Below are 26,962 nucleotides of genomic sequence, written 5' to 3' on the forward strand. Positions count from 1 at the left end.
TCATAATTCAATAATTAACTAAATAATCTGCCTTAAATCTGAAATAAAACAAGAAATAGACCCAGAATGGATCCACCTGATCATCAAGGCATTCATCAGCACCTCCTGTTTCCTGTTTGTTAACCTAGTCTGCAATCTTGCTAGCTAACTTGCCACTGATACGTAAACCTGTACCATTATTTATAGTCTCACCTTCAGAACATGATCAGATTCTTTTTGAAAATGAACTGGAGGGCTGCCTTTTGGTTGTCTCCATGGAGAATTCCAGTGGGTTCATGAATTGTGACCTATTGCTTCCAAAACCATGTTGACCTCACATTATTGACACTGGATTAAGTGTCCATAAAACTGTTTTAATAATGGCCTTCACTACAAATGTGAGAGTAAATGGTCTGCAATACCCTTGTTTATGTAGCGATCCTCTTTTTAAAAACTTTTGGCTATCCCCTGAACTCTGTCAGAGGCCCTATATCTCTGGAACTTCTTCAACTGAAATCTTTTGAGTAATGCAGGTGATTAGGAAGCAATCCAATATGGTTGCAGTGATCCTTTGGGATTTTGTATGGGAGATGGACACAACATATGAACATACGAATTAGGAGCAGGAGTAGGCTATTTGGCCTTTAGAATGTGCTCCGCCATTCAATAAAATAATTTCTGATCTGATTGTGGCCTCAACTCCATTTTCATTCCTATGTCCTATATTCCTTGACTCCCTTGTCAATCAAGAATCCATCTGTAGGAACATAGGGCTCAGTATCATTCCTCCCCGCAATGTGTATCCTGTCCATTTTTGCTCTAATTTTGTGACTCTTGGATTAAATCCCCCTTGCGTCCCAGTTGCTTGAGGTCAGTGATAATCTTGTACCTATTAAACATTCCACAAGACCTTTGTATTCAAACTGCTGTCCGCCATTAAAAATTCTCAGGAAACCACTGCTTGAGTACTTGTTCTCTCTACCTGCCAATTTCTGTGTGTAAGCGATCTATGAACACATTAAACTAATTAAGTCTGCCAAGTAACCCCACTCCTCTTCTTTCCCTTTCCTGATGACCTGACAGACAGTTATTGGTACTGTACCTTACCTAGTTCTCCCTTCCCTGACATTTGCCAGGGAGACAACTCAGACCAGAGCTCTTGGTGCCTCTTGTCCTTGCAGCTCCTCACTAGTCCTGGATCTCAAATCTTACTGTTTGCTGTTAAGACATTAACGTATTACAATTTCCCATGTTTTCCTAGCCCTATTCAACACTTTACTAGGTATTCCTCTGCCCTAACATCCATAGCAGTCATCTGTTTTGTCACTCCTTACTCCTGCCTTGCCTGTAGTTTGCCTGAAATATATTCTCACCTCTGCGCCCAAAGACACTGCCCTTAATTTTTCTTAATTCCCACCCTTTTAGATTTTTACAGCATGGTGACAAGATCACAATCTCCTCACCTCATCTGGATTTTAAGGCCTGAAATAATTTTGATTCTCCATTTGTTATGTGCATCTACTCGCCATCCACTTGAATTGTACAGGATAACTATTCCAAACTAAATTCCTTTTAAAGGACATAATCCTTCAACCCTGGGATGGGGTCAGGGGTTTGTGGCGCAGACAAATAAATTGATGCAAAACCACAATTTGAATACGTGCAACACTGTAAACCAACAGTTCAGTAACTTTATTGCACTTCCGCGCTAATAATTAAACAGGCGGTCTACTGATTTTACAACAAGTAGTGTCCCACTTCTTCTTGTGTCACTTCTATTCGGCAGTGTTCAGAGATGGTGTATAAACCCCAAAGTGGTCTCCGCCGCTACCTCTTAACTGTCGGGATAGCAGGGTTGTTGCTCCTCTGACCTGACCCTGGACTGTTTTCTTTTGAATTTGGCCTGGGTGTCCAAAGCCCATTTTCAAAATATGCATTTTATCCTCAGTCTTTATGTAACGATACTGAGGTCTTGCTTATTAAGAATTTGATGAATTTTCATCCTCGGCAAAGCATCCCTCAGGACTTGAGCTGTCGTCCCATCCTGACCTCGTGTTGGTTTGGATTTGAACAACCCTGCCTGATGATAAGGGCAGCAGCACACAATGTGAACCTTTAACCTGTGTTTTATCAAACCAAACAAAAAAAACTCCTTTACTTCAGTTCTATCAGCTGATACGGTACTGAAACACCTGGCACCTCAACTTGCCTCATTGTCCTTCTGTCAGACCCTCCTAAGCTGCTATTCACTGGTTGGAGAAAAGCAGTATTGTGCCCTTAATTGATTTCTTTTTCTTTTGAGGTGTATAGAATCTTGTGTTGGTGCTCTGTGCAAAGTCAGCCATCACTTTATGTAGGACCCGTCAAAGGTTAGAATCACTTTTCTGGTTTTTGGAAGTTTCTTTACATGTTTTTCCAACTTTTCTCCAAAGCCTTCGATTTACTTGATTTTTCTCTTGTCACTTCCATTTGAAATAGAATGCTGAGCTTTTAAAATTCCAGTGTTGTCATTCTCTCCAGTTTTAGTGGGTGAAGTTGGTGGAAATGTGGAGATCAGTGTAGAGAGAATTGTACCCTCTAAAACCCACTCTGTCTCTAGCAGTCCTTCAAAGTGACCAGGTACCTCATGGTTCTGGCTGACCAGGAGACTCTCCCACTCTTATCACCTGCCACAAGCATATCGGAAGGATTTACAGGTTGGTATTCAATCTGTTTGGCTGCATTATGAATGCATGTTCCTTGGCCATCAAGCCCTAGGGTAGGAGCTTATGGCTCCGAGGTAGGGATGCTACCTGCTCCTTTTAAACCTAGCTGCTGTTAACTTCACTTTAACGTCCTTGGCATGCTCCCCATGGGAGTCTTGCTTGTTTCAGCAAGCGTGCCTGTGGAGAGAGTGGAATAAAGAGCCTGGAGCTTGCAGCAAGAGGCCAGACCAGCTGCCTCTGGGGCAGCTGAAGAGGAGTAACAGCCATTACCTTAAGTGCTAAAATTCACAGAATTTGGAATTGACCTTCCAAGCTGTCGTAGCAACACTGAACACCAGTAATATAGCTGTTGTCCAGCATTTAGGGTTGCCAGCTTTGGTTGGACCTATCCCTGGAGGCATTATCATATAACCCTCCCACCTCCACCTACCCCCATTCTCATGCTCCTGTCATTGGTGGCCTGACAATATCATTCTCGTGGCACATCGTCCTCCCACATCAATCAAAATGTTGAACGGATTCTTCCATACCCAATCAGCTGATTCCTGATTGTTCGTCAAACAGCCATTTCTTCATCTTGCCACCACCACCACCCCCCCCGCCCCCCCCAACAATAATCTCCAAGAATTTTATAGCTAGCTAATAAACTGTTCAGAGAAAAGAAACTATTCGGCTTGATTTTGATTTGGTGGCAGGGGTCCCACTAATGGGCTGGAAAGCACGGCATGATCCTGCTTTGGGGGGGTCTGCAGGACCCAGGGCCATATCTCATCATTGACAGCCAATTAACTGGCTGCTGCTGTCCAAATTAGGGATAGCCACTTGCCTCAGCTCCTGGGGCCAGTCTGAGGGCTGGCAGCTCGACAGTGCCATTGGGAGTGGTGGTCATTGTTGGGACTGCACCTGGAAGAAGATGACCTCATGGATGCGTGTTGTCCTCAAAACCCAGGTAAGCGGGGTCTGGGTGCACCAAGGCCTGTCAGGCAGGCCCCAGTGAGGAGGGTGGGGGATTAGTGGGGGTAGAAGGCGTTGTTGCCACAGGAGCAGGCGTTGTTGCCACAGGGGCAGCCATTGCTGCCAGGGGGTTTCTTTGTGGGCCAAAGAGTTCCCAACTAAGAGCCCCCCCCAACCCTCCCTTCGCTCCCCAAGCCTACTGCTAGGCTGCCAGGATTTACCATGTGGTGGAGGGCCCCCTGCCATCGGTAAAATGCCAGCAGTGGCATGAAGAGGCCCTTAATTGGCCACATGTGGCTCAATTGGCCACTGGGCGAGAGGGCTGTTTGCATCTTCCCATCACTGGCTCAATGGCATAGTGGCAAGAAGACAGTGGGTACTCCACTCCTCACCATCCCTTGCCATTTTACAATCTTCTGCACCCTTTCCGCAACCCCGGCATCCCACCTTTTCCCAGAGGGGTGTAAAGTTCAACCCTTTTTTTGTTAAATGCCCAAATGATTTTTCTCTAAGGTTGCTGGAAGAGTTATCCATGAGACTAGTGGCTTAATAAACATGAGCTTGGGACTTAGTCACATATAGGTCAGAACATGGAAGGACAACAGGTTTCCTTCCCCAAAGGCCATTAGTCAATGAGGTGGGGTTTTTACAACAATCTGACAGCTTCATGGTCTCCTTTCCAGATTTCTTTTGGCTGGTTTCAAATTTTTAAACTGTCCTGTTGGAATTTGAACTGTTTCTCTGGATCATTAATTCAATAACATAATCACTACAATGCCATACATTTAGTTGGTGGAGTTATTATTGGGGTATTAGGCCAAGAAGCACAAGTTGGACTATAATTGGTTGACAGTGAGCATTCCTTTCATTAAGGATAATAACTTCTCACCAATTGGCCTCGACATCTTACAGTGTACGTTAGTGCTTTTTGATTAATTTGTCCCATGGATAGAATGGTGGTAGATGCTTGTTAAGTTAATATGCACACATGAAGTAAATTTCTTGTGGCCGTTTTATGTTGTATACAACAGGTAAACACAGGAACTTCACACTGTTCAATACATTTGAAAGGGGATGGCAAGATGCTGTTTTCACGCGTCTTGCAGAGGAGCAGCACATCTGGAATTGAAACTCTTTCCATGTTTAACTGTGCATGTGCTCCCTTGAAGTCGCTGTCCAATTGGATTTTTTTTTGTTTTCTTTGATATGGAGAAGAAAGGACATACTGAGAGTGTATCCTGTTAAAGGTTTCTAGAGTAAATATTTGTGTTCTCAGTATAGGGAACCTTTTCAGGCAACTTTCAAAGCCATGGCAGTAAAACGTAAACCATTTACCTGTAGTTAATTCTGCTCTGAGGCCTGCACTAACTCTTTTCATCCTTCTCCAGAAAGATTACAATGAGCCAAATTTTGCTGGAAGAACAATGGTGAGGCTATTAGCACCCACCATTATATATGTGCCAATTGGACAGCGACTTCGAGGGAGCACATGCACAGTTAAACACGGAAAGAGTTTCAATTCCAGATGTGCTGCTCCTCTGTAAGACGTGTGAAAACAGCATCTTGCCATCCCCTTTCAAATGTATTGGACAGTGTGAAGCTCCTGTGTTTACCTGTATACAACATAAAATGGCCACAAGAAATTTACTTCATGTGTGCATATTAACTTAACAAGCATCTACCACCATTCTATCCACGGGATTAAAGCACTCAAATTAATGAAAAAGCAATAACATACACTACTTTTCCTTTCCCATTTTACTTTGAGTATATCACATGCTTAGTGACTGTGTCTATTACTCATTAAGATAAAAGCAAAAATCTGCGGATGCTGGGAAAACTCAGCAGGTATGGACTTGAAACGTTAACTGTGTTCCTCTCCGCAGATGCTGCCAGACCTGCTGAGTTTTTCCAGGTATTTTTATTTTTGTTTTCTATTACTCATTGTTTATTTACTGATCAAAAATGCAATTAGCCACATGTGGGTTAGTGGTTAATGTATTGGGCAGCACTGATATAGGATTGCTACTAATATTGAGCACTCTGATGTCTGCTAATGTTGAACTGAGGTTTTGCAATTGACTCATATTTGAATGGGAATGAATGCCCAGGAGGTTATGGATTGCTTTATGCAAAGGAGCATTAATTTGTTCAAGATATGTAGAACATTTATCACAGTAGCTATCAATCCATGTGGTATTTTACAGTTAAGTAAATAAAAGTTATTGCGTACTTTCCCACAGTTCTAATTCACAATGTACAGCTTTAATTTTAACTTGGGGGATGGGGCAGTTGTGTTGTGAGGAATGTTCTGTATGCATGGGAATGTTAACTTCTCAGAACATGCGGTTGTACTTAAACTAAGTGGAATCCTGCTGGATGCATTGAGTCTAAGAGCTGTCTGTTTATAACCGGGCTGCATCATTACTCATCACATGAGAGAACCCTGGTGTTTAATTTGCACCTGTGCTCTCTTTTAAACAAAAAAGGAATAACATATCTATATTTTAATTCAAAGCTGTAAACTGGGCCTGGAACTGATCAGCTGAATCATTCACTTTTTCTCTGTTACAAAGTGAAGAGAAATGGTGGCATGTCCTGTACAGGGCTATGGGGAAAGGGCAAGAGGAGTGAGACTAAACTAGGTATCTCTTTCAAAGATTCAGCACAGCTATAATGGGCCAAATGATCACCTTCTGTGCTGTAAGTTTCTATGGTAAGTGAGCGTGATTTGCAGAAAAGGACATATTGGGAGTGAGGAACAGTCTGCATCCCACATGGATCAAATTGTTTTAATTCTGATGTTTTTCAAAAATCCTTCTTGCTCTAGATTTACTGATTCAAACCTAGGACCTACCCAGAGTGTGACAGGAAGGGACAGGGTGTACAAATATTTAAAAAAAAAACAGCAGCAAGTAGGGTCAAAGGAGGAAAAAAATGGTAAAAAGGCAAAGTTAATGGCTCTTTACTTAAATGCACGTATTATTCGGAACAAAATAAATGAATTATCTGCACAAGTCGAGGTTAATGGGCATGATCTTATAGCCAATACGGAGACATGGTTACAAGGAGATCAAAGCTGGGAACTAAGTATTCAGGGGTTATGTGACTTTTCAAAAGGACAGGAAGGAAGGAAAGGGTGGTGGGGTAGCTTTGTTAGTACAAGATGCAATATGTATGCTAACAAGAAATAATCTTGTATCAGAAGATGTAGAATCCATATGGTTGAAGGTAAGAAATATAATAAGGGGGAGAAGACACCGGTGGCAGTAGTTTATAGGCCCACTAACAGCGATACTGTAGGACAGAAAATAAACCAGGAGATAATGAGGACATATAAAAAAGGCAGTACGTTAATCATGGGTGAATTTAATCGTCATGTAGATTGGGAAAATCAAATTGGCAGATAGCCACGAGCAAGAATTGATAACGCAGAAAATTCCGCTCGGCAGGTGGGCGTGTGCCCAACCCGCTTGAGCGTGAAATGACGCGTGCTGGCATCGGCCGAGCGTGCTGATGTCAGAGCGCAGTTGCACGATAGTTCAGTCGGTGGGTGTGCGCTGGAGCCGGCAGTGCACCTGCCAACAATTAAAAGGCCTGATGAGGCCATTAAGTTATCAATTAACGTAAATTTTTCGTTGTCTGTCCAACCTAATGGTAGGCGAGCAGGCAAAAAGGCTAAGCGGCCTTTGCATTTTTTTTGGAAACCTCACTCACAAGCAGGATGAGGTTTCCAAATGCAAATAAAAGATAAAATGAAAACTTTAATTATTTATTAATAACATGACCCTGCTCATGTGACAGAGTCACATGAGGGGACATGTTTCATTACATTTTATTTTCTTTTTTTTTTAAGATCTCTTCATCTCCCTGAGGCAACTCCGTGCCTCGGGGAGATTGTGCAGCACTCACTCGAGTGCATGCATGAAGTTCGCACTCGGTCCGCTCGCACTCACCCCCTGACCCCGTATGCGCAGCGCTGCCGCTCACGTTTCACACCTGGTGGACCTTAGTTGGCCCGCCAGCATGAAATCGCGGCCCATGGTCAGCTGCCCAACCATCCTCGCTGAGCCTGCCTGCCAAGGGCAAAATCCTGCCCATAGAGTGTATTCTGGACAGTTTCCTAGAATAATATGTTGTGGATCCAACCAGGGATCAGGCTATTTTGGACCTGGTAACTTGTAATGAGGCAGGTTTAATAAATGATCTCAAGGTAAAAGATCCCCTAGGAAATAGTGACCATAACATGGTAGAATTTAGCATTCAGTTTGAGAGTGAGAAACTTGGGTCAGAAACAACTGTGCTAAACTTAAATAAGGGTAATTACAAAGGAATGAGGGCAAAGTTGGCTGGAGTGGACTGGGAAAGGAGTTTAGCAGAAAAGATGGTTATGAACAATGGCAGACTTTTAAGAAAATACTTCATGACTCACAACAAAGATATATTCGAGTGAGGAAGAAAGATTGTAGGAAGAGGATAAACCGACCATAGTTAACCAAGGAAGTTAAAGATAGTATCAAATTGAAAGAAAAAAACATACAATGTGTCAAAGATTAGTGATAAGCCAGAGGATTGGGAAAGTTCTAAAAACCAACAAAAGATGACCAAAAGAAAGGGAGAAAATAAACCTCAAGGATAAACTAGCAAGTAATATAAAAATGGACAGTAAGAGCTTCTTTAACTATGTTAAAAGGAAGAGAGAGGCCAAAGTGAACATAGGCCTCTTAGAGAATGAGGCTGGGGAAATAATAATGGGGAACCAGGAAGTGGCAGAAGAGTTGAATAAATACTTTGCATCCGTCTTCATGGTAGAAAACGCTAATAGCATTCCAAAAATACTAAATAATCAAGGGGCAAAAGATTGGGGGGTGGGGGGGTGGAGGAGAGAAATTCAATAACTATCACTAGAGAAAAAGTACCAGGGAAACTAATGGGGCTAAAGGCCGATAAATCCCCTGGACCTGGTGGGTTGCATCCTAGGATATTAAAGGAAGTAGCTACAGAGATAGTGGATGCACTGGTAGTAATCTTCCAAGAATCCTTAGATTTTGCAAAAGTCGCAGAGGATTGGAAAACTGCCAATGTAACACCCTTATTCAGAAAGGGAGGGAGACAAAAAACAGGTAACTATAGACCAGTTAGCTTAATATCAGTAGAACATTGGGAAAATGTTAGAGTCTCTTATAAAGGATGTAATAGCAGAGCATTTAGAATTGCACAATATAATCCAGCAGATTCAGCATGGCTTCATGAAGGGGATGTTATGCCTAACAAATTTATTAGAATTCATTGAGGAGGTAACAAGCAGGATAGATAAAGGGGAACCAGTAGATGTAATATGTTTGGATTTTCAAAAGGCGTTCGATAAGGAATATGGATAAGTAGCATGGATAGAGGATTGGCTAACTAATAGAAGACAAACATTTGGGAAAAGGGGGGCATTTTCAGGATGGCAACCTGTAACTAGTGGAGTGCCACAGGGATCAGTGCTGGGGCCACAATTATTTACAATTATATATTAATGTCTTGGATGAGGGAAGTGAATGTACTATCGGCAAGTTTGTAGATGACACAAAAATAGGTGGGAAGGCAAGTGGTGAGGATGGCGTGAGGAGTCTAGAGAGAGATAGATGGGTTAAGCGAGTGGGCAAGACCCTGGCAGATGGAATAGAATGTGGAAAATGTGAAGTTATGCACTTTGGCAGGAAGATTAGAGGAGCTGAATATTATTTAAATGGAGAAAGGCTGCAGTCCCTCACCGTGGGACTCGGGGGTCATTGTGCATGAATCGCAAAAAGCTAACATACAAGTTCAGCGGTTAATAGAGAAGGCAAATGGGATGTTGGCCTGTATTTCAAAGGGAATGGAGTATAAAAATAGTGAAGTCTTACTAAAACTATACAAGGCACTAGTTAGACCACACCTAGAAAACTGTGAACAGTTTTGGTCCACTTATATAAGGAAAGATGTACTGACCATTGGAGGCAGTCCAGAGGACGTTCACTCGATTGATCCCTGTTAAGGAGAGATTTTCTTATGAGGGGAGGTTGAGTAGGTTGGGCCTGTACTCATTGGAGTTTAGAAGAATGAGAGGCGATCTTATTGAAACATATAAGATTCTTAGGGGGCTTGTCAGGGTAGATGCTGAGAGATTGTTTCCCCTTATGGGAGCATCTAGGACCAGAGGCCATAATCTCAGTGTAAGGAGCTGCCTATTTAAAACAGAGATAAGGAGGAATTTCTTCTCTCAGAGTGTAGTTAATTTGTGGAACTCTTTACCACAGAGGGCTGTAGAGGCTGGGTTGTTAAGTATATTCAAGGTGGAGAGAGGCAGATTTTTAATCAGTAAAGGAATCGAGGGTTATGGGAAAAAGGCAGGAAAGTGAGTTGAGGATTATCCAATCAGCCATGATCTCATTGAATGGCGGAGAAACTCAATTGGCCGACTTCTGCTCCTACGTCTTATGGTAGTAGGTCCCAGGTTTCTCTACTTCAGAGTATCTTTTCAATAGCCTTAAGTATTTAAGTATTTTGTAATGAGTACAACATAACGAACAGAACGATCTTTCCACAAATTGCTTCAACTCATGCATTGAAACTGGGCCCCTATGGGATCCCTCCTGTCTGCAATAAGCAATTGGGTATCCCAGCGTGTTCACTTTAAAAATTATTAAGCAGATTTATTTTCTAACAAAAGATGAATGTGCAAATGGGTAATAACAGCCATGTCATAAACTTATATATTTACAATAGAATTCCCAACTCCTGGATATGGAACTAACATTGTGAGAGTAACTTCTCGCGATTTTTCCTTGTTTTGGTTACAGCCACAGGAGTCCCTACTAATCTAAACTATCTCCTGAAAGCTACAAAGTAATTTTTTTGGGGATTTTCAATTTACTTATTCCTTCTTTGGAAATGTTTCAGTTGACCCATGGATGCAGAAGCAATATCTTTTAAATACTCAGGAAATAATTACCGGGACCTCCTGAATCATGAATAACTGAATGCTCAGATTTAACAAGGAGCAGCCAGGCCCTTATTGTATCGAACCAATCCCCTCATGTAGCTTAAGTTTAAATTATTTTTTCTTGGGCTTACGGTTGATCTTGTAACATATTTTATCATATTCAGTTTGGTGCAAGAATTTGCACTGCCATCATTTTTAAACTGCGTATTTACTATGTTTGGATTGAAAGGAGTAACCAGCAGACTAAATGTAGACAGTCGAAATGCACTTTCACAGATTGACTTCAATGTGCATTGTGTTGTGTGGGTAAGGGATTTGTGTTGAGATTGGGTGTATGCTGCTGGATTTTGCATTCTCCTGTTGGCAGGATGAATGTTGGAGGGGGCGGTGGAATGTGAAATCCAGTAAGTGGCTTTCCCACTGCCTACCCACCCACCCTGGACCTATCTGAAATTTTACGGGAGGTGAGGAGATGTTGGGTTGCCCGCCCTTGGACCTGTTGAGGCTCTTAAGTGGCCAATTAATGGCCACATAAATGTCTCATCCTGCCGCTGCCAGTGTTTTACCGGTGGCTAGGGGAGGCCCATGCAGAAGCAGCCCTCCTCAAGGTCAGGCCCCCCTTTAAACCCTCCCCATGGCCTCTTAAAATGGTCCCCTGCATCCTCCTTGCTGAGACTCCTCCCCTGCATGGTGGGACTGCCTGTTGCCCCAGCAATGGTCACTGCTCCGGCCTGGTGATGCTGGGACTGCAGAACTGTTGGCTATACACTTGGTCGGCAGGTTTTGAAGATGGAGTTTCCTCCTAAGATAGGGGCAGAAATCTCATCTTAAAGCAATTGACTCTGCACTGTGTTAAATTGCTGTGGGGCCTGCCATCGAGGTCATAGGTGAGCTCCACACCCACCACCCCCCCCCTGACATTTTAGCCAAGGAGTAGGTTGGGAGGAGGGGGTGCAGGGACCATGGTGCCCTGAATATTCCAGCTCACAGTGAGCATGTAGAGTGACCTCTTTGATTTCATGGGTAGCCCCTGGTCTCTGAGTTAGAAGGTTGCGGATTCAAATTCCACTCTAGAGACATCAGAACATAATATAGACTGACACTTGAGTGAAGTACTGAGGGAGTGCTGTACTCTTAGAGGTGATGGCTTTTGCATGGGATGCAAAGCCAAGTCTTAGTTCCCTCTCAGGTGGATATAAAGGATCCATGGCACTATTTTTGAAGAACTGGGGAGTTCTTCTGGGGCCCTGACCAATATTTATCTCCCAACCAGCATCACACTCACAGTTAATCTGGTCTGTTACCATCCTGTAGAGACCGATAACTGCAAGTTTGAATTTCTTTTTAAAAGTTCATAGCTGAAAGGATAACATGACGAGATTTCATGCTTTAGGGATTTTACTGTAACACATGACTAAAAGCACTATTGATTGTTATTTTTGTAGACAATTTGCACTTTGAAACACAAAACTGAACTTCTACCCCTTTTCTCTCACCACAATTCACAGACATACTTTCCACTGTTTTTTAGGTTGACATTCAGTTCTCCCAGAATCAGTCCACAATGATTCTTAGCTCCTAGTGGTTTTACTTAAATCTTTTTCTTTCCCAGCCTGGAAACTTTTAACTCTAGAACTGTCTTTCATGGTGTGAGTTTTCCTGGAGAATTCATCCTCTAACTCGGTGCTTCCCAAACTTTTTCCTGATGTGACCCCATTTTAATACTGAGATTTTGTGTGACTCAGAATGAACATGAGAGCTAAGGTGGTTGGTGGGGGGGGTTGGAGAGGAGAACCAGAGACTTGTTCAGTGGTTGGGCTTGTTTAAAACTGCTGTGTTTGCCCTAAAAAATAGCGACGACTCGCCTTTTAGAGGCTGTGGTTGTTGCACTGATCAGGTTTCAGAGAACAGATGAGTTAAGCCACGCCCACCGGCGGAGGAGAAAAAGAGCATTTAAAGGGACCTTAAAGCTTTCAAAACCCAGTCCGGGCTCCATGGTTGCCATTGCTGACTTGGAGCTGGTGACCTCCCAAAATCTCATCTAGCGACTCCAACAGGTGTTGCGACTCACAGTCTGGGAACGCCTGCTCTAGCTGAAGCTGGGCAAACCTCCCAGCCTCATTTTAACTGCTCATGAATTTGGTCTTTCCAATCTGAGGGCAAGCTCCCACCTTCATTCCTGTAAGGTGAACAGAGCATCTCGCTGCCTATAGCTGCTCGCTCTCGCTCCTGGATCCTGACAGACTCGCCTTGTCGGTGAGTTTTCAGGGATATCTTAGACCACTCTCAAGGCTGATCTCCATAGTAACATGAAATCATGGGTCTTGTAGCTAGAAATGCTGATTAGCCGTCCTTGAGAACCCAACTCTCTTATCTTGGAAGTAAATGGACAGTTTAACACACACCTTTTAACAACCCAACATTCTTGACACTTTTTTCTGAGACTTGAGACTCTCAGTCTACCCACTGATAGCACACAGGCAGCTGCCATTGCCTCCAAACACCTTGCACCTTCTTCCCAGTAAAACACTCTGGAGCCCCATTTAATCTCTAATAACCAATAACCACCCAGGCTTGCTGTCAGGCAGACCTCCGAACAGGTCACATGACCCTCTTCATTTTTAACCTCAAGTTAAAGACACAGTCCCAAAACACCACAATCTTATAAACCTAATAATTGTTAACAGGTGTCATTGCAGTTTGTGGGAACTTGCTGTCTACAAATTGGCTGTCACGTTTCCTACATTAAACGGTGACAACACTTCAAAAATACTTCATTGGGCTGTGAATTGCATTGGGATGTCCTGAGATCGTAAAAGACATTATATAACTGCAAGGTGTAATTTAACATAGTAAAGGATCTTGTCCATTCCTTTCACTGAACCTCTTTGTCTTTACTTCCTTCCACAAATTTAGAAGCTTTCTCAAATCAGACCTGTTCCTCTTAATCTTGTTTTTAAAAAATCTCTCACAAGTTCTTGGGCCTGGAGTTTCACTCCCGGATTGGGAGCGCAGAATCAGTTCACTGCCTGGCTCTGCGAACCTGACCTGGGAGAGAGTGGCGTGGAAGGTTGGATTTTCGTTCCAGGGTAGCGGGGTTCCCTGGGAGTCGGGCGGGGCGATCCCAGAACAAGTGTGGAGGATGTCGGGTGTGGGGGCAGGCTGGGTGGAAGGCCTGCCTCTGTGTACCAGCACTGTATCGGTTTAAAAATGCAACAGAGAAACATAAAACACCCATCCAGCCCTCACCCCTCACATCCCCACAATCTCCCCCCACACACTCCCCATGCCACCTCATCTCCCCACAGCCACTCTTCATAGCTCCTCACACCCTCCATACCAACCTATGCCCCTCTGCCCACCCCCATGGCCCTTTATAGCCCCTTTTGCCAACTTAGTGCCAACTCATGCAAACCCATGGACCCCCCCCACTACCATTTGCTCTTACACCTACCATGCCAACTCACCCTCCATGGGCAGATCTCAGGACCCTTGCTGAGATTAAATAAAATAAAGGTCTAAGTATCTATTGCAGACTTTAAAAAAAAAATTTAGTTCATAAAAAAATACTTTTAATACTTTCAAATTCCTTCAGCTATATTATCCCTTATAACAACAAACATTTCATTCAATTGCATAATCCCTTATCAAAAACAAGCATTATAATTCATAGTCTCACTTCAAAGAGTCCGTAACCACTTGGAGCTGTCGATCAAAAGTTGGAATGGCAGGCACTCATGAACGGTTGTGAAATCAATTATGAAGCACTAATCCAGTAATGGAAGCCCTAAGGCTTATGTCAACAGACATTTTGTTTAACACTCCACACAGTTTTTTCGAAGAGTTAAAGGGGCAAGAATTTTAAATGCCTTGATAGCTCCCTTTCACAGTTCAGCTTGAGACTTTTGATAGTTGTTTTTGACAGTTCCAATGAGCATATGCGCATTTTTACACAGTCATGCCTAATTTTAGCAATCCCAAAGAGCACCTTACCTCTCCCAAATGACAACTGATCTCTTGCAAATGATCAAATCGTGCCATGGCAGTTGGTGGAATGCAACTTCAATTAATGAATAAAATCTGGACTTGAAAGCTAGTCTAAGTGATGCTGATCATGAAACCATCACTGATTGTCACCTTTGGAAGAGGTTAGGTGTCATTTGGGAGAGGCAGGTGCTCTTTGGGCTTGCTAAAAGTAAACATTACCACTATGCCGCCATCTCCCACAGCGTTTATTTGGTTTGTCCAATTTACTTTCTGGTCAATGGTAACCACATGACTTTGGTGGTGGTTTCAGTGATGGTAATGATGTTGAATATCAAAGGCCAATGGTTAAATTCTCTCTTGTTAGAGATGTTCATTGCCCAGCACTTGTGTGTCACACATATTACTTGCCACTTATCAGCCCAAGCCTGAATATTGCCCAGGCATTATAGCATGCGGGCAAGGATTACTTCAGTACCTGAGGAGCAGAGAGTGGGACTGAACACTGCAATCATCAGCGAACATCCCCACTTCTGACCACTCTGAGGAACTCCCACAGCAATATCTTTGAGCTGAGATAATTAGCCTCCAACAACCACAGCCACCTTCCTTTGTGTTAGGCATGGCTCCAACCCCCTGATTATCCCATTGACTTCAATTTTGCTAGGATTCCTTGAACTACACTCGGTCAAATGCTGCCTTGATGTTAAGGACAGCTACTCTTCCCCCTGACCTCAGGAGTTCAACTCTTTTGTCCATGTTTGGACCAAGGTTGTAATGAGGTCAGGAACGGAGTGCCTTGTTTTAAATGAAGTTGTGTAAAATGTTTTTGTAATTCTCAATGATTTTACTTCTTTAAAATGTTCTACTTCTGGATTGGAATGATGGTGTTAATGTTTGTTGGTAAGAATTGTACTGTGAGAAATTCCATTGTTTGCTTTGTTAAAGGTGTTAACCTGTTCACATTGAATAATGATTTTGTTATGATAGCAGACAAAAATTTATACAAAGAAGTTCATGTGGTTACCAGCATCATGGAGCTAGATTGGCCCTTTAAGGCAGCACATTGGTTCAAATATTTAGTGTAAAATCCCTTGGTGTCCTAGTTTAATGCAATCGTTTAATTTGTTGAAAATAAACTGGCTAATAATTTAATTAAAAGACTCCACAATGGAATGCTAAATAAATACATCAATTAGGGTTAAGCCCCAAATATAATTTTTTTTAACTGCCTATGAAGACTGACTTATTTTCTTCTTTTAGGGGCATGGTTTACTATTTAATCCATTTGAGCGCTCAAAATGCCCATAGACCTTTTGCAAATCGCAGTATGTTGCACATCTATACGTGTGTTAAATTTTCCACGTACACCACATACTACGTATTTGGGGGAAACCATTCTGTGTGACATGCCTACAGCTGCGCAATTCTGCCACTTCATAAGAGCCAGGCGCTGCAGATCTAGAAACCTATATCTAAAACTATCGTTGCACTCTGAGGGAACTTTGCTTTGTCTTGACTTCTCGTGGGCACAGCCACGAGTAGATTTAAAATGCTTCAATGTAAAAATGTGATTCAGGTTTCTTGGAGTATTTCTCTTATTGGGCTGCTATTTTGTTATAATATAGAAAATAACAAGGGAATTGTGGTAATGGGGGAAATTGCAGTAAAATATTTGCATTATTCTTTCAGAAAGAATATAACTTGGGATTAATATAGTGCTATTTGTGACCTCAGGACATCCAAAAAGTACTGCATGTAATGAAGCTTGAAACGTAATCGCTGTTGTAACATAGGGACTGCAATAGTCAATATGCGCACAGCAAGATCCCATTAATGACAATGAAGTAAATGCCCAAATCATCTGTTTTTGGCAATGGTGATTGAGAAATGAATGCTGATCAGGATACTGGGGTGAACTGGTGCTTTTCTTCAAAGTAGTTATGGAGGATTTCTACATTGTTGTCTTGTAAAGCGAAAGTGGGCTAAGCTCAGCTACTGCACCAAAAAAAAATTCGTGAACATTTGTCACACCGTTGATGTAAATTTGCTGTGTATGCATGCATTCTGGTATGCTAATCTAGCTGATCTGCTTTTTTACTATGAACTGTTTTACTGTCAGCAAAGGGCACATTCCAAGGCTGCAGGAGTTTTGATGATAGCAGAGGTGAAGGAAGTAATTATATTGCTCTTTGAGGAATGGAATGTGCTTGACTTCTGCTGTAAACAGACGTCTCTTTGCCTCAGATTTTGAAACTGTTTTTTCAGTCGAGATGAGAGATGGTTTATTTAAAATAAGACTGGTTGAAATGCAAACAAATATGTTGATATTTCTGCAGGGGGGGTTGGGTGCGTGGAGTCCATTTATGTGTGTGCTGGATAGCAGAAGCGACCTTTTAATTGCAGATGTGAAAAATCCATTTCTTTCCACATTCCGCTTTCCGATCTGTAGAATTTGGATGGGAGTGTAAGAAGTTGATGTTGTCAGGCGGCCCATCTGAGGGTCGAGCAATGCTAGTTTTAAGCGTGACTAGCAGCAACACTGACCCTCCGCTGCCACTGCCCCCCCCCCCCCCCCCCCCCCCCCCCCCCCCCCCCCCCACACCCCCCTCAATACCACAAAAGGTTTGGCCATCAGCAACTTGATCAATAATGACTTATGAACTTGAGACTCACCACACTGGCTCATCTCCTGCGACTTGCCATTTCCCACAAGATCCAAATTGGACAGGCGACCTGACCTCACTTTCCCCTTCTTCCCACAGTCTCCAGGCAATCTTGTGCTTGGCGTCATCTACCCACAACTCCTTGATGTAGCTCATCTTTGTTCTGGTGCTCTGATTGTGCACCTTGGCCCCACAGACACATTTCTCAATTTTAAAATACGCAGACTGGGGCTTGAGTAGTCAAAGCAACATTCATCAAACTTCTAGCCATCTGGAGCAAGTCTAGCTTGCAGTTGCAATTTCCACCCTCTAAGATTGACTTTAGCAGCAGTAATTGTAGTAGGATGTGTGATGTCTGAGAGACCAGATGATAAATCAAGAGCTGTTGGAGAAAGGTGTGCACTGTTGGATACTGTAGTTATGAGACAGTTTTATGAAGTCAAGCTTACTGTGCCAGCATTGTCTCTTTTCTCTATATTGGTAAGCTGTTAATTTGCTAAAACAATTTGCTAGATGGAATTTGCAAAACTATATGGAAAAAGCAGGGTCTAATTGGATAGAGAGCCAGCACAGACATGATGGACTGAATGACCTCCTCCTCTGCTGTAAGATCCTATGAAGGTAATTTATTTCTGACATGCCACCCCCACACTGGAGAAGGTATGATGAAGATAGCAATGATTAGTTGCAATCACATCATATAGGGCCAGGGGTGACAGCAGATCAAGGCTCAAGGGATGAATCTTTGGCTATGTCAAGTTCTAAGGATTAAAGCAATTTCTCTGCAGTAGCTTCATGTGAAAGTCTCACTGGCCCAGAATGAATTTATCCCTGTCATCTGTACAGCATTGTCCATAATATGCAACAAAATGATCCTGAATTAAGTGGCATTTTCAATTCTACAAGACTTCTCAGATACTGTCCTTATAAATTGTTGTGGCCCTTGTGAGGTAGTAAGAAAATATATCAGGGAAATGAAGCCATGACTTCCAGCTTCCAGAGGATATTGCAGACATATCTTGGGTTATACCATCCGCGCACAAGGACAATAAAATAATTTTTCTGCTGCCTATCTATGATCTACACAATGTGCAATTTGTGGCCTTTGTTTGGATTATTACAAGGTCCTCCTTAGCACGGAGAAGAGCTCTAGGTTTTGATACAATTTTTAACCACGTGCATCAGCTACACATCCACACAAAGCATTCCCTGTTATAATAACAGAGTTGATGGGGTAGATGGTGGTGGAACCCAGAACTAGGGGACATAACCCTAAAATTAGAGCCATGCTATTCAGGGGTGATTTCAAGAAGCACTTCACACAAAGGGTAATGGAAATCTGAAACTCTGTCCCTCAAAAGCTATTGTGGCTGGGATAATTAAAAATGACAAAACTGAGGTCGAAAGATTTTTCTTCAGTTCTGATGAGAAGTCATCAACCTGAAGTGTTGGGCAGGATTTCCTGGCCCTGCCATGGCCGGACCCACCGCTGGCGAAACGGCAGCTCAGCCAATAGTCCGTTGACTTGCAGTGGGACTGGAAGATCCTGGCAGCGTGCAGGGCTGGGAAACACTTCCCGTTGACTCTGTTTCCCTCTTCACTGATGCCAGCAGACCTGTTGAACATTTCCAGCATTTCCTGATTTTATTTCAGATTCCCTGCATCTGCAGTATTTTCCATTCATGTCAACAGATTTTAGTTAGTTTAAAGTATTAATGGATACGGAACCAAGATGGGTAAATGGGAGTTAAGATACGGATCAACCATGATCTAATTGAATGGTGGAACAGACTCGCGGGGCCTACTCCTGTTCCCATGAAGCAAAGAGGCTGGGTTATTTTTTAATTGTTTTTTTTTGATCAATTGCTACTAATGTTTTAATTTTGAAACTGGACAACCTGCAAAGGATGGTTCGTGCAGTCCCCTACGGATGCTATAATTTACAGTCCTTGTCTTTGATGCTTTTTCAGACTGACCAAACCACTGACGTTTGCAGACTGTGTTGGTGATGAGCTGCCACTGGGCTGGGAAATAGTTTATGATCCACAGGCTGGCATCTACTATATCGACCACATCAACCGTAAGTATAACTAGGATTTCGTATGCCCTACAAAACGGAGGGCAGTGTTTTCAGAGCAAGTTTTAATGGGAGGGCTGTGCTGTCTTGCCAAATTGGATGCCATAAGCTTTGATCAACTTGTCTTCTACTTTGCCCTTCACTATGAAAGGTAACACACACATTCATTTGTTACTTGTCTGTAATTACCCTGAAAAAGTTTTGCAATTCAGTGCTGTGCAAATTTTGAATCTAGTATCCCATCACACCTCACACCTGGACTAAAAAGCATTCTCTGTAATAGTTTAGCTGCATATCCCTGCCCATTCCCCTCCCCAACCCCCATAACAAGTTGAACGCAGCTGAAGTGCCGTGAAATGATGATGGGATTCGATAGGCTAGATAGAGAGAAATTATTTCCTCTACTGGGGGGATCAAGAACGAGGAGGCACAACCTTATAATTAGAGCCGAGCCATTTCGGAGACAAATCAGAAAGCATTTGTTTCACAAAGGATTTTGGAGGTATGGGGCCTTTTTCTCCCAAAACCTTGTTGCTTGAGCCAATTGAAATTTTCAAGACTGAACCTAACGCATTTTTGCTGGATAAAGTGTTGAGCAAAGGTGAGTAAATGGAGTTGAAGTAAAAATCATTTAGAATCTAATAGAGTGCCGGAGCATGATTGAGGGGATAAATGGTCTACTTCTGCTCCTATGTTTCCATAACTTTAATCTACTTGGTGTTAGTATTTAACTGAGGGACTTGGGGAAAGACAGCTTCCCAAGGGGAGAGCTTCTCCACTTTGTCAGAGTAGCCCTGTAGAAAGTCAACCCCTGGTCCAACCACACTCGCTCAACTGCTATGTCTGTTGAATGTGCTTCAACCTACTTGCCAGTCAGCTGCATGTGGATTGGTGGTCCTCAAGTCTAGGGCCTGGATTTTCATTATGAAGGAGAGCCAGTCCACCATGCCAAAAATGTTTTTACGACGAGCCTGGAAATCGCAAGTCCCACCCCCCAAACACGGCACTTCGCATTCTCGCAGGGGTGGGAATGGGGGGGCGGTTCGAGTTTCGTGCATTTGTGATTCATGAAGGCAGCTGGTCATTTAAATCATTGGCTGCCTCCACTCAAGTCGGATTTTGCTAGTCTAGGAGAGTGAAACCCGAAGTGTGCAGAGTAGACCTGGTAAGAGCAGGTCTGAACTTTGTGCATTTCTTTGGATGGCCAGGGTACCCCTTTGGAGAGTTGAGGTATTCTCCTGAATCTGTTGCCGAGACACCTTTGGGAAAGGTCAGGTCACTTTTTGGAATTTATAAAATTATGCATGAATGTGCGTAAAAAGTGCATAAATTCATTAACTGTCAAAACTGTCAAAATCAGTTGTCAAAAGAAACCGTGAAGATGACCTGTTAGGAGGTCCTGTCAAACGTGTCAAGAAAGCTTGTCAAAAATGTCAAGAACTGTCAAAAGCACCTGTCAAACGGAGCTGTCACGCTGTCAAAGCATTTAAAAGTCCTGCCTTTGAAATCTTTGAAAAAAAAAATGTCCGGAGTGTTTAAAAGAAACCATTGCTTGCTTTTTCACTGAGGTGACATAAGCGTGAGGGCTTCCATTACTGGATTACTGTTGCATGATTAATTTCACAACCACCCATTATCACAGTGGGGTACTTGCCTTTTTGCAGTTTGATTGATGGCTGCAAGTGATTATGGACCCTTGAAGTGGGACTGTGATTCCCAATGCATGTTGTTATATGGGATTGCGCACTTGAATGAAATGTTTGTTGCTATGAGGCTTAGTGTAGTTGAAAGAATGTAAATTTTTTTGTTTTTTTTTTCAATATAATTAAGACTGTTAGAACTTTATTTTATCTCATATCTGCATGAGGTATACACATGGTGGATGCTAGCTGAAATGGCACAGTAGGTGTAAGGGCAAAGCCTAGGGCAGGTGGGCACAGGGGCATAGGTTGGCATGGAGGTTATGAGGGACCATGGATGGTGGGTACAGGACATAATGGATGGGGCACGGGAAGTGTTTGAAGGGATGAGGGATGGAGGGATGTTTTATGTTTTACTCATTTAAAAAAAGATTTTGGACACAGTAGCAGAGTACTGAAGCAGGCCTTCTGCCTGACCCATCCTCGAACCCGGTATCCTTTAGCCCATTCAACCCCGCATTGATGATCTGATGTCTGGGCATCCATTTTTTAAAAGTTGGCTTTGCGGAGCCTGGAATTCTCTTGACTCTGCACATTTGACTCATGGACGAAAACCCAGGTCTAGATGCCTGTGCTGTGATGTAACTCAAAATTTCATGCCAGAGGATGCTTTTAGCTTAAAGCGATTTTCCTGTTCCCCCCACCCTACACTTTTTGCCTCTTTTGGTGTTTTGTTCCCTTTCAAGTGGTTTAAGTGAAGTACAATTAAAGAGGCTCTCCTGTTTACTCTTTATGTAAACTGTTACTTGCAGTATTTTTGCACAAGTGCCATAATATCTTTCAAAACCCCTCATTTTATTGTGACTAAGATGATCTATTTACTGGTGCTCTTTTGAAGTAATTTGTGATGAATTTGATGTTTATAATATTTTACCACTCTTTCAAATTCACAGGAGATCAGTTATAAAGCATTTCTCATGATGGTTAAACCAAGCTTAAAATATCAAGCAACTGTTGGAGATTATTGCACCTTGGTAATGTTTCTGTGTGGTGCCTGGGCCATGTGTGTTGCAAATCAGGATGATGGTGCACTAAATAAACGTAATAAGATGGAACTAAATTATTAAGGAACAACAGGCACCAAATTCATGTCTACAAAATGGCTACAAAGTGGCCAGGGGAACCATGGCTTGCCATCTATAAGCCAGCTTTTTTTCCCTAATCTTTTTTGCAGTGGTACAATTGGCTTTGACTATTGCAAGTGTAAAGATTTATAAACATCCTCTGAGTATAATTGGAAGATTCAGAGCTTTTAATCATGTGCTTTACTAGTCCATTTAATAATTCATGTGTAATTGTGACAAAGCTGAACAATATTTGGTTTCCTGGGTGTTGGGTCAGTATTTATGGTATTCGTGCTTGTCCTTGTGATAGGAAAATGCAGAGTTAGCCACCTTTTAAATTCCATAAAGTCTAGATGGACAAATTTAATTCCACCCCTTCGCTCATAGGGAACGGGGGAAAGATAGGTGGGGTTCACACCGCATTGCCACTCCATCCCCACCGTTTTGGCTTGCCTGGCTTCATATGCAGGGAATCCACTCGCCTCCATGGAATGGTGTCTAACTTAATTAGGTAGCACTGCATCTCGATGATGTCATTGGGACGCAGATGCTGTTTTAACCACTGAGCTGATTGCAGGCCATGAGGTCTCCGGGCAGTGGAAAGGATCCGAGCCACAAGTAAATTTTATGTCTTCGATCTATGAGTTCACTAGTCGAGTAAACTCGAATTGCACACCTTCATAAACTCTTGTTGGTTATTGCTCATTATCAATAATGGAGAGAGACCAACATAAGAACAAACTGTGATTGTTTATTGCAACGGAAGCCAGAGCATTAAATCCTTGCGTGCTCCCTCAACCACCTCCAACTCCACACTTCGAGTTAACCAGTAGCCCTCGCTGCACTGTGATTGGTCAGTACTGTTACATGGTTAGTCTACTTGCATTCTCTTAAGAGGTACATGGTACTCCACTTTACCACATCCCTCCCCCTTTACTTAAAAAATACAGTTGACAAACTTAATAACATGTGAACTATTTATAGTAATAACTATTTACAAATCAAGTCCCTCAGGAGGCTTTCTTGGAATGTTGACGTTGCAGTTCAACAACCCTGGCTAGTTTTTCCAAGATCTCCTTTTTAGAAGACTGTTGTCCACTAGGTTCCTCAGTGGATGATTTCTTCTTCTTCCGGGTGCAGTCACTTTCACTCCTGCTGTCCCTCCCCTCCAAGCTGGAACAGATAAAGGGCAACAAGCACAAAGCAACACAGAGAAGAAAAAAAAAAATTATGTTTTTTTTTGAGGATTGTTAATAATTCCTCTTTTTCTTCCTCCTTGTCCTTTTCTTCGTAGTACTGACCCATATCCCGATCTTCTCTTTAATTTCGCTATTGGCTAGACTAGACTCCGGCGTGAGCGAACGTGAGTAAGCTCAATAGTTGGGTTTTCTGACAGTTCTCCTGAGGACTCAGGGCTTTCTAGTTGTAAAGCTTCAGGGCCTTTATGGAGCTGTTGCTTCAACTCTTTCAATTCTTTCCTACTCTCATTAATAGTTTCCAGGAGAATCTCACAATGTTGCCCCTTCTCAGCTAATTTGGTCCTTAACTTGGCTAGAGACAGGTTTAACTTTTTTCTTATCTTTTCAGTGGCACAAATTGGGAGCTGATTGAATTTTGTAGCGCACGAAGGTCCTTTAATAGGTTTTCCTTTTCTTTTTGCAGGATGCTGACTTCAGCGTGAACTCTGTCCTCAGAAGTGTAACACTTCAACGGGCTTCTCCTGTTGGGTCTTTGCGTACACTTTTTATTTCTGTAGTAATACTTCCGGTTTCCAATTGGGAACTTAGCGGGCCATCAAGGTTTATCTCTCCCAGCCAGTGCCTTTCGAGGAGACTTGGTCTCCTGTCTGACATTACAAATAGGGGTAGGTTTGCAGACTGTTCCTCATACTGCATCTTGACTTGACATATTCCTTTCAGTCTTATTTCTTCACCCATGTATATTCTCAGTTTAATGTCCAAAACTTCCAATCTTAAAGGATGAGTTCCTTTTATTCAAACACCTGAATGTATGTTCTCCTGTGACGGACATCGACACTCCAGTATCACCTTCCATCTTAACAGGTTGTCCATTGACTATAATGACTACTTAGGTTGGCTCGGTTCTACCCACTTTCAGTTTATATAATGAATGGATGTCTGATTCTATTTCTCCTAGTTCTTCCATGAGACATTTTTCACAATTTCTCCCATTGTCTTTAAAATGCTGTCTCAGCCTATCTCTGCAGGGCCGCATTATGTGACCATAGCGTGGCAGAAAAAGCATTCAACTTGCTTGAATTGTCGATCGCCCACTGGATGCCTGGATGCATTTCTCTCATTCATTTTGTGGATTTCACTGTAGTACTGCTGTTTTTTTTTACTTATCTGTACATAGGGGGGGGGGTTTCCCATCTTTCTCTGGGGTCCGATGTTTTCGTGCCTTTTGTTGCTGGTCTGTCCCACCCTACCAGATGGACAGCGCCATTTTGTGTAACTTTTAGAGCTTCCAAATATCTAACAGCACTCTCCATGGCTGGGGCTAATTCTAATGCCTTATTGAAGTCTAGATTAGCTGAGGCTAGCAAACGCCTTTGAATAGTATCATCTCCAATCCAGCATATCAGTCAGTCTCTGAACCTATTACTAATGGACATTCCGAATTCGCAATGTTTAGTTAATGCCTTTAAAATGGCAACACAGTCAGCTATTGTCTCCCCTGGAAGCTTATTTCTTGAATTGAGCTTGAGGCATTGCAATTTGTACAATTTTTGTTAACTCGTCGAAAGTCTTCGAGTCGGAGGTGTTAGGTGACCTGAGGTTTGCGGATCAGCCCGTATGTTTTACTCCTGCACGTGGACAAAACAATTGCCCTCTTCTTTTCCTCCCCCATGATACCGTTAGCGGTTAAAAAAAAAACACTAAGCGTTCGACACACTGAGACCAGCCATCTGAGATGGGGTCGAATGGATCGACACGCCCGAGCTCCGGCATCGTGAGCGACTGCAAGGGGACTGCACTTCCGCTGGTTCCCCAGTTAATGATGAATTCAGGTGTTTGGCTTACCGCGGCTTTCTTGACTGCCGTCGATTGATTCGTGGTTTGCCTTCTGCAGAGTTGTCCCCTCTCTGGGGTCTCTTATGATTTTCTGCCCAAAGCCATTTTTCTTGTATGTACCTCTTTAAATGTATTGCCACTTTAAGAGCAGTCATCATTTTTTTTTAAACTCATCTCTGCAGCTGTCGGCTTTTCTGTGCTGGGTTTCATGCTCTTCTCTAGTTTGGGTGGGATCCCTGTGATTGCGATTCTGCAGGGTTTTTTCTTTTCTTTTAAAAAAATTTCTAACTCCAGCACTGCTGTCCGCTCTGATTGCTGTCTATTTTACAACATAAGTACAGATTCTCTTTCTAATGTTTCGTTCACTCATTTTGTAGATTCTCACTCGTGGGGAGGGGGTGTCTTGCAATTTTGCTATTTTAATCCCAGTTGCCAGTTTTATATCTTGAGTCTGAGTTCGCTAGTCGAGTAAACTCGATTTTGCACGCCTTCATGTATACTTGTTAGTTGATGCTCGCTATCAATAATAGAGAGACCGACATAAGAATGGTCTGTGATTGTTTATTGCAACAAAAGGCAGAGCACTAAATCCTTGCGTGCTCCCACAACCACCTCTAGCTCTAGACTTAGTTAACCAGTAGTCTGTGCTGTACAGTGATTGGTCAGTACTATCACATGGTTAGTCCATTTGCATTCTCTTAAAGGTACATGGTGCTCCACTTTACCACAGTAAGTCAGTTCTTAAGATATTGAATGTTCAAGCTTCTTTGTGGGCCAGATGGTGCATTGACTGGTTGCATCATGGATGTCATGAGATTTACCTTTTGTGTGTCATAATACCACAAGGACATTTCTTGCTCACTGGTAATGCCTGGCTAGGTGACCACACTCACCTGTATTGCTCAAAAGATTCATTATTCTGATGGTGAATCTTTTTTACATGCTGTAGAATATTTCAATGCTTGCCTAAATTGGACCTGGGAGAGGATGTTGGATATTTTCTCAGCACTCTCTTGTCTTGTAATGTAATGTATCACCAAATCAGTCAGTCACTTTTTTGAAGTGGAATCGTTCTTACTTGGACGCAAAATTCCTCTTGCCTGATTCTGTAACGAGTCAGATGATGTGATAAGAACTGATAAATACATATTTCCAGATTTCACTGAACCCGAACTGTCATTATCCAGCAGTAGATTACAGCTGGATGTTTTTCCGATGTGTTGTTGGTCTTATTGTTCAGGAAGATTTTTAAATGCTCCTTCTAAAATATGTTTTTTTTCCAAGCAGCAGTATCATCGGGCTAATCTTTTATTTTGTTGGGAATCTATCAAGGATTTTGTTGTCTTGCACAACAGCCTGTGTTTGTCAAAACATCACTGAAAAAGGCACGTTAAATACCATCATGTACATCAAAGTCTGAATAGATTTAATTACCTCAGGATGGTTGGAGGATGGTTCAGATAATTCAAATGTGTGGTAAAATCCTATACTGGTATTCATATAAAGGTCACCACATCTGTGGCATTGAATAACCAGAGATGGAATTTTGGCTTGGATTTTAGCAACAGTAGTTGGTTCACAATTTCAATTTGGTTGGTGGGGTGGGGGGGAGGTGGGTGTGGCAGTGGTGGGGTGGGGAGGGGAGGAGAGGGGCGTGGAAATAGCGCTATTGGGTTACACAGCCTTGCACCTTCCCTTACTCTGTTGCTTTGTGCGCTTGTGAAACCTACCGTCATAATTTGACTCAATAATGCTTGCACCCACGTCCAACTTTCAGAGGAATCAAATGTGTCCTTACATGAAAGTTCTGTTCTTCAAAGTTTACACG

General features: G+C 42.5%; 1 protein-coding gene across 2 annotated transcripts in view; it reads left to right on the forward strand.

The window, feature by feature from the left end:
* Nucleotides 1–26,962, forward strand: part of wwc3 (WWC family member 3) — a 223,241-nt gene that overhangs the window by 83,953 nt on the left and 112,326 nt on the right. For both annotated transcript variants that reach the window (XM_041211908.1, XM_041211909.1), the window contains exon 2: nt 19,229–19,338. In XM_041211908.1, coding sequence (XP_041067842.1) covers nt 19,229–19,338 — 110 coding nt within the window. The remainder of the gene's footprint in view (nt 1–19,228; nt 19,339–26,962) is intronic.

This window comes from Carcharodon carcharias, chromosome 18, assembly GCF_017639515.1.
Source record: "Carcharodon carcharias isolate sCarCar2 chromosome 18, sCarCar2.pri, whole genome shotgun sequence".
NCBI classification, from domain to species: Eukaryota; Metazoa; Chordata; class Chondrichthyes; order Lamniformes; family Lamnidae; genus Carcharodon; species Carcharodon carcharias.